General features: G+C 42.4%; 1 protein-coding gene across 1 annotated transcript in view; it reads left to right on the top strand.

Annotated features, from left to right (window-relative positions):
• cblb (Cbl proto-oncogene B, E3 ubiquitin protein ligase) overlaps window positions 1-9,135 on the top strand; it is a gene marked incomplete at its 3' end in the record, with an annotated part of 87,487 nt that overhangs the window by 10,920 nt on the left and 67,432 nt on the right. The window contains exon 4 of the mRNA XM_005754522.1: window positions 2,092-2,238. Within this exon, the coding sequence (XP_005754579.1) occupies window positions 2,092-2,238 (147 nt within the window). The remainder of the gene's footprint in view (window positions 1-2,091; window positions 2,239-9,135) is intronic.

The following is a 9,135-nucleotide window of genomic DNA, read 5'->3' as shown; positions in this document are numbered from 1 at the left end:
CCCCCCCCCCAAAAAAAAAAAAAACTAGACTAACTAGCTAATATAGGAGACTAAGAGACACTCAGATATCAAGTTAATCTTACATTTTATACTTCAAACAGACAATGAAGAAAAACACTAAACTGTGGTTAAATAGGACAAATTAACATCCAAAAAGTGTGATGCAGTGTATGAGTGATGCACGTTGTGCATAACGGATTTGTAGTGTTTCTGAACATGGCTGAATAACATAACAACAGTTTACCATCATTTACCATGAGTGGGCATCAATTAAAATGATAGCAATTAGATAAAAAGAGCCCCAATATGTGTAGTGTTTTATGTCCACTTTAAAGTAGTAATGCAATCACAACACAAATCCTGGTTATCTATTTCTATAAGGGGATTCCAATTAATATTTGCATGTTGTGTTTACATTACAGTTAATAGATGATGTGTTTGTCATCTGACCCATTTTATTGGTAAGACATCAATTAGGGTTCTACTGTTTTAGTGACTCTTTTAAGTCCTTTGATTATTTGTTTGAAATAAAATTTTGACATTGCCATTTTCAATTTTTGTCAACCAGTTCATATTATAGTCATCAGTTGTTGATCATAAAATAATATGTGTGTGATGGCGAATTGTACAAGACAACAACATTAAAACTCATCTGATGGGAAAAAAATCACATGTAAAGCTAAATCTCTTATGATAGTGTTTGGGAAGTTACGAAGTTTCATTTTTGCCCTTCCTCATAGCAAAGATGGAATATAACGTCAAATATAATTGTTCAAATAAACAGGATTTTCTTTGATTGACATTTGGGGTTATGACCATTTGAAAGTTGAAAGTATAGCTATGCCATCTGTTGGTTTTAACCAGGGTCTAATAGGAAGTAATAGTAGCAGGCAACAAAGTGACAGTGTGCAATCTTTCTGTTGAAGAAGCAGCTTCTCACACATAGGTTTTCTTTGCTCTAAGTCATCCTGGGAAGTGTAAAAAACTTGTTGCAATGTGTAGATAGTGTCCATATGCAGTAATTCAAAAACAAATGACATGAATCCATTCCATAGAGCAGAGGTGTCAAACTCAAATACACAGTGGGCCAAAATTCAAAACTGGAGTCGTGGGCTAACAATAATATTTATTAAAAAAAAAAATCTTCCTCCAGATATAAGAATGAATCTTTTCTTATGGACTCAAATAGGTTTTGCTGGAAAACTGAATATGGAACAAGCAAAGCTTAATACTAAACAATATATATATTAGCTGTATAATACCAGTAGGCCAGCTCTAATAGTAAGTTGGTATGGCTTTGCGGGCCAAATTTGGCCCGCGGGCCAGAGTTTGACACCTATGCCATAGAGGGTCTTCTGGATCAACAAGTCAGTGGTTTATTTGACTGATGAATCTTTCTATGTCACATTTATGATTGTCTGGGTTTTGCTTTCAAAAGAAGGAAATGTACCTGCCTATACTGGTTAGTTTTTGTGAATAAGAACAAATTTACTTTCCTTTTACAAAGCACTAACATTATCACCCTTTTTGTACACTCAGAAAATAAGTGCCAATATGTTATTGGATTTTAGGCTGCATAAATAACTGTGCAAAATAAAACTTGACACTGGCTCTGCATTTGTCACATTTATCATTATCAGATGATGAGATCCCTAACCCTAACCCTGAGAAAAATGTGTTCTCACATCCTATGCCCACACATCCTTAAGTGTTATAATATGTCTGTTTTTTTTTTAAAGTTCGGTTTTATCTAGTGTGTGATAGATGTGATATGTTGTGTGATATAGCACAGAGATCCTTCTGTAGTCGTTATTTAAGCCAGTTTGTTTTCTAATGTGCTCATGTAGTTCATATTATAGTTAACATTTTTAAAGGAAATCCAACATTAAATTATCTATAAACTGTGTTCTAGCATATGTTGGTCTAAGAGAGTGTTCGAAATGTCAGATTTGACCAGCTATTACCAACAAATCAGAAGTCAGGAACATGTACAGTATATTTGTACAGGTCAAATAGTTTCCATGTGGTGTCTGTCAAACATGTGAGGCTATAATTTTACATGAACTATTTCCTGTTTTCTGGCCTCTGCAGGAGGAACCTGACCAAGCTGTCTCTGATCTTCAGTCATATGCTGGCAGAAATCAAGGCAATCTTCCCTGGAGGACAATTCCAAGGAGACACGTTCAGGATTACCAAAGCTGATGCTGCTGACTTCTGGAGGAGATTTTTTGGTGAAAAGTAAGTGTCACCTCAGTATTATTTTTGTTGTTGTTTGTTTGTTTTTTGATAGATGTGTATGTTATTCACTTGTCCAAATTGGACATGCATACAAATAGTTGGGAATGACATATTCCATTAAATAATCAACACCATCACTTTTAACGTGTAATGGTAAAAAGTAGTAAAACACCACTACAAATGTACCAAGCCTATTCTAGAGCTGGCTAGCTAAAAGTTTGTCAAATTCCACACTGGTGCTAAATTTCAAGTTCAAGTTCAAGTTCAAATTTTATTTGCCACATGCAGTGGCATGTTGCCCTGCAGTGGAATGAACCCGCCCCCCGACCTTACACACACAACACAGACATCACATGGGGATACAAGTCAGAGAACGGTTGCATTACAGAAAAAAAACACTGAAATGTACACTACAATGGGAAAATGCAAGAGGAAAAAAGAGACCTCTACTCATGCTGGGCTATAGGAGGACAGCATGAGAACAGGAAACAAAAAAACTCCTCTGCACAGAAAGCACATAAATGTCCACAGTACAACATTACAGAGCACGTGACCAGCAACAGGGTTGGGTAGGGGATGAGGAGTAATCCCAGGCAACACAGCAGCCATCCTGCCACTGCACCGTCTCTCCAGCGCGGGCCCAGACCCGCCTCGTGTTCCCAGGAGTCAACAAGCATCGAAGGCATTGGAAGGGGAAGGGGGATGAGTGAGTGCTCATCAGTGTAAGTGTATGTGTGTGCGTGTCCATAGTTCAGCTGAGACAGTGTCCTTCGCCCTACCAGGCTAAGTAAACAGTCTACCAGCCAACCCAGGTGGCCTTATAATGGGAAGGAACAGTCAAAACACAGTCGTTATCAGGGAGTTTTTGTTCGGCTCCAGCCTTAAGCCCACAGCTGGCGCCGAGGGGATATCCGCATTATCATGTTGATGTTGTTGATTTTTCTTTTATGCGAACAACTCATGAGAATTTTAAAGCTGTTCTTTAACACTCCAACACTGGTCTCTCACTCTCCCGTTGGAGAGCCGCGAGCTTCTCCATGATGTTGTCAAACTTGCACTCCATGGTCTTGTCATTCTTGTGCTCAGAGAGCCGATTCTGAGAACTCACGACTGCAGTGAGCTGCTCCACGATGTAATCCAACTTTCGCTCAGAGGTGTTATTCTGAGTATTCACGGCAGCCGTAAGCTTCTCCAAGGTCTTAACCATGCTGCATTCAGTGAGCTCTTTCTGAGAAGTCGCGCCTCGTCCCATCGTTTCAATCCCAGTGGGCAGCCTTGGGGGGGTTTGAACAGCTGGTTCCGCTTTCTTAATTCTCCGATAAGCCAGGGCCAAGCCAGCTCCGATCAGCAAGAACCCTGTTATCATGGTTCCGAATAGGTAGATATCTTCAGCGTCCTCGATCGACAGTCCCGCCAGGCACACGATCCTCCATTTCTGCCACCCGTCCATCGTGTATCCGGCAGGGAAAGTCCCTACAGGGCACTCGGGCTCTCCCAAGCCCAGACTTCTCGTTGAGAAAAGGGTGTCAATAGCATTCAGAGACCAGTTGATCAAATCCATAATTCTCTTTTAGGTTTTAGAGAACAGACTGTGAGAGAGTGTTCCAGGGAAAGTAATACACATGAGACAAGACAAGGACACAAGAGGCTAAGCAGGGAAGATAAGGGGAAGGAGGAGAGGAGAAAAGTGCAACTGCCTTCGCCGAGAGCCAAACGAGAAAGAGTAATTTAGCAGTATTTTTCATTAAGCATATAATTTCAGATCATAACCATTTTCCATTCATACTGACAAAAGTCTGCAGTAGGGTAATGGTTACTTCCTTGTGAAGCAGTTTGTAATTCTTTTCAGTTTTATCAGGAGGACATTTTTGGCTAGTATTTTCCATGATTTTACAAATGTCTTAAAAGAATATGTTTTGCTCATATACCTTCCTCATAAAAATGTTTTTTTTGTTTGCATAAAAAATGCAAAACTTATTTTGTGATATTCTTGGAATTTTGAGAATATTAGAAGATCCTGTTCCTATCATTTCAATACATTACACAATATATGTAATTCGGTATAATAGTGAATTAAAGTGGTTGTTATGAAAAATGTCATGTTAAAAAAATCCACTTGTGTAGAGAGATATAAATTGCTACTGGATGCACTATCACTGCTTTATTTTGATTCTGTAAAACCTCATAATTATCTCTAAGACAATGTGTTTTTTTCAATGTAGTTGAATTATCTCTGCTCATCCTACACTGTGTTCAGAGCCACCTTATAAACTAAGTATAGTATAATCTGTTAGATTATTAGATTTTTGCAAACCGAAGCTGAGGTATAGCCCTTTAATCAGTCAAAGGGTCACACTTGTTACCCATCCTGAGAGAAGATTGAGATGTCAGGACTTGGCTTGAGGCTAACTGCACATAATGTCTTTCAGATGAATTTACTGTTTATATTGTAAGGAAGCTGATGCTGATGCTCACTATAAATAAACATTCATAAATTTAAGCAGAAAACATCACTATGGCCACTATTAGCCAAATTAGCCAACTGTGTCAGATAGGAAGCTGTTGGAGGTATATGAAATGGTGGTGGTCAGAGGGCCCGGTGGCGCCAGTGTCTGGCAGCTGTGTGCTTAGGGTTATTATCCTGTTGAAGATAAACCTTTGCCACATTTCAAAAGCCAGAGCACTTTGAAGGAGGCCGTCATCAAGGATGTCTCTGCAGATTGCTGCTGTCATTTTTTCCTCAACCCTGACTAATCTCCCAGTTCTGCTGCTGATGCTGACACCACGATGCTTCACTGTAGGGATGGTATTAGCCAGGTGGTGAGCAGTGCCTGCTTTCCATGACACACGGGATTCAGGCCAAAAAGTTAAATCTTTGTTTAAGAGAGACCTGTCATGAGGAATGATTTCCATCTGGCTGCTCTACCATACAGGCTTGATCGGTGAAGTGCTGCAGAAATGATACTCCTTCTATCCCAACTTGCTCAGACTGGCCAAGTAGCTAACAGTCCCGGTGTTTCAAAATCTTCCTATTATGGATGATGGCGGTCACTGTGCTGATTGGGATCTTCAGTGCTGCAGACATTTTTCTATACCCCCACCCCAAGTTCTGTGACTTGATACAGTCCTGTCTTGAAAATCTACAGACAACTCCTCTGACCTTTCTTGCACTGTCATCAAAGGGACCTTATATAGACAGGTGTGTGTCAGGGTGCAACTGAGCTCAGTTTTTGGTGTCATGCAAGAATTACACTTCTGAATTTTAAGCAAACTTTTTCCACTTTGTTGTTATTGGATAATGTATGTAGAATTTTGAATTGAAAAATGAATTTACATTTACATTTTACAATAAGGCTGTAACATAACACATTGTGGAGGAAGCAAAGCACTGTGAATACTTTTCTCTTCCTCTGGGATTAATGGTACAGTCCAAATTACGGTTACAGTTGTGTCATTTTAAAAATGCGATGTAAAAAGGATGACTTAAAAAACAAAAAAACAAATACATTAAACATTGGGCACCAAATTCTGTAAATTTTCAAAATGCCCGAAATGCCAGTTTTGTGTGGATTTTTTTTATCCACAGTTTTTTTTTACCCTAATAGAAGATAGTGTTTAAGGCAATAGCTTCACATTTTCACAGATACACTGTTGGATATTTTTCAGAAAATGAAATTTAAACTGTGAATCATATATTTTGTTTTAATATGTTAAAACGATATGTTATGAATTAATTAAATTCACATACTGTATATGGTAAAGGGGCTGATTCTTATATAGCGCTTTTCTACTCTCCCGGAGTACTCAAAGCACTGTATATAACATGCCATATTCACCCAATCTCGCAAGCACTTTCTTTATACATAGTGCTTTCTAACTACAGTCACACATTCATACGCTGACAGATGCATCAGAAAGTAACTTGGGGTTAGTATCTTGCCCAAGGATACTTGACATGCAGCCTGGAGGAGCCAGGGATCGAACCACCAACCTTCCGATCAGTAGGGTACCTGCTCTACCTCCTGAGCTACAGCCACCCCCTTGTGATTTGGTGTATATTGTATTATGTATACAATAGCAATTATGTATGTATTAACACATGTGTTACCTGTCCTACGGGCCAGGAAGCCCGTGGGAGCTGATAGTCCACCACCATGACAGTCTGTCCCACTTTCAAAGGTGGAGTAGTCTGGTTCCACTTCTGGTGAGGCTGCAGTCCAGGCAGGTAGCGCTGAATGAACTGAGTCCAGAACTGGTCCGCTATGACTTGGCTGTGACGCCATTTCCGCCTTCCAAGTTCTTCTCTGGTGCCATAAACTGCCTGGGGAAGGGAAGCATCGCGCCGCCCCATGAGCAACATATTTGGCGTGATTGGATCAACATCTGCAATATCCGAGGAAACGTATCCCAGTGGCTTGGAATTAAGTATGCCCTCTACTTCAATAAGAACAGTAAGCAACAAATCCTCTGGCACCGCTTGACCTTTGAGAGCAACTTGAAGTGCAGATTTGACTGAACGGATCTCCCGTTCCCAGGCTCCCCCAAAATGTGGAGCATGCGGAGGGTTGAAGTGGAAAATGATGCTCTGTTCACTGAGCTTCTCCTGCAGTCGTGGCTCCATCACTTTGAATGCCTCCTGCAGCTCTCTGTCTCCTCTGAAATTGGTGCCCTGATCACTCAGTATTTCAAAAGGTTTTCCTCTTCAAGCAATAAATCTGCGCAGAGCCATGAGAAAGGAGTCAGTGTCCATACCAGTGAGAAGGTCGAGGTGAATGCAGCGGGTCGTAAGGCATTTAAATATAATTCCCCACCGTTTCTCTTGTCTCCTACCTACTGTATCTTTATAGTGAAAGGGCCAAAACAGTCAATTCCTGTGGACCAGAATGGCGTCTGATTTAATCGCAAGCGGGTAGCAGGGAGATCAGACATCTTCGGTGAAACAGGCTTGGCTCTCCACTTCTTACACTCAAAACAGCGATACTGATGCTTCCTTATGGCCTGTCTGCCTCTTAAAATCCAATACCTGCGTCTCAATTCGGCAAAGACACGTTCTGGGCCAGGATGCAGGAGACGTGTATCATAGTCTTTGATGATGAGCTGAGTAGCAGGATGGTCTGGTGACCACACGATAGGATGCAGAGTGTTAACATCCATCTGCTCTGCTCACTGGAGACGTCCACCTACTCGTATGAGGCCAAGCTGACTGTCATATTTGGGAGAAAGGTTGCTCAGTCTGCTGTCTTTGTACACCTCTTTCCCAGATTTAAGTGTGTGTACTTCAACAGGGAAGCTATCTTGTTGTTCCTGTTTGAGAATTTGAACTTCTGTCTCTAAGCGTTGTGCCGCTGACATAGGGAGAACAGCCGCCCCGTGAGAAGACAGGTAGGTGGCCTGCACCAAATCAGCCCAGGTGTTGTAGGCAGGATCAGACTGTGCCAAATCTGTAGTGACATAGGCACAGAAAGCTGATTTCTTTAACTCAGTATTATCTTCAGTGTCTGTACTCCCAGTAGGTCGTGCTGGCCACTGCTCAGATGCTTGTCTCAGGAAGGGGGGCCCATCCATCCGCTGGCTAGGTTTTGACAGCTCACGTAATGGTTTTCCCCGGGTGATGTCATCTGCTGGGTTCAAAGCCGAGGGGACATACCTCCAGCTGGCGGCCTCAGTCAGCTCCTGTATTTTGGCAATACGAGTACCTACAAACACTTTATAGTGGCTGGACTCGGACTAGATCCAGTTCAACACAGTGGTAGAATCGGTCCATAAAGTAGTCTCACTAATGGGCAGAGTAAGCTCACTGAGGAGGAGTCTAGACAGTTGTGCACCAGCCAGTACGGCACACAGCTCTAAACGGGGAATTGACAGTTTCTTGCGGGGAGCTACACGTGATCTGGCCATGATAAAGGCAGTGTGGACCTCATGTTTTGCTGATTTAAATCTCAAATATGCCACTGCTCCGTAAGCACACTCTGACGCATCACAGAATACATGCAGCTGGAAAGTTCCCTTTTGGGTTGCTGGGGCTGTGTAGCATCTAGGCAGACAGATTTCTTGTAGATACTGTAGCTCACTCACCCACTCTTGCCACCGTTGGAGTAACTCGCCCTTGATGGGATCATCCCAGTTCCTGTCGTTCTGCCACAGACGTTGAACAATAACCTTTGCCCGGGTCGTGAAGGGGATGATGAAACCCAGTGGGTCGTATTGAGAGGCGAGGATGCTGTAGATGTTTCTCATGGTTGACTCCTGAGGAACCACTGGCTGACATCTGTAGGCGATCTGGACTGTGGAGCAGTGCCATGCCAAGCCTAAGGTTGGTTCTTGGGGATGTGGTTGGTGTTCAGTCAACCACAGCTCGCAGGTAGGGGACTTTGCTTCAGAGGGGAGATGAACAATGGCCTCTGGGTAGTTACTGGCCCACTGTCGGATTTCGAAACCACCAGTAGATAGAAACTCTCTGATGATAACATCGACAAGTGGTCGTGCCTGTGAAGCAAAGGGCAGAGATTGCAAACAGTTATCGACATAAAATGAGTGCAGCACGGAGTCTAGTACTTGTTCATTGCCATCTTTATGATCCTGCACATGGCGCTGAAGGGCATACGTGGCACAACAGGGGCTGCATGTGGTTCCAAAGGGCAGGACACACCACTCATAAATGTCCGGGCTCCGATCTCTTTCCATATCTCTCCACACGAATCTCAGCAGGGGCCGGTCATGCGAAAGAAGCCGCACCTGATGGAACATACCTCGTATGTCCCCACTCACAGCAACAGGGTGCTCCCTAAATCTCAACAGGACACCTATAAAGGATGGACCGAGAGTTGGACCTGGTAGCAGCTGATCGTTAAGGCAGTCTTGCCTGTATTGGAAGGAACAGTTGAAAACTATCCTAGG

The sequence above is a fragment of the Pundamilia nyererei genome, unplaced genomic scaffold (genome assembly GCF_000239375.1).
Source record: "Pundamilia nyererei isolate P.nyererei 1_Seehausen unplaced genomic scaffold, PunNye1.0 scaffold00580, whole genome shotgun sequence".
Taxonomy (NCBI): Eukaryota; Metazoa; Chordata; class Actinopteri; order Cichliformes; family Cichlidae; genus Pundamilia; species Pundamilia nyererei.
Note: the sequence above shows the minus strand (reverse complement) of the source record. Positions and strands in the feature narration are given on the sequence as shown.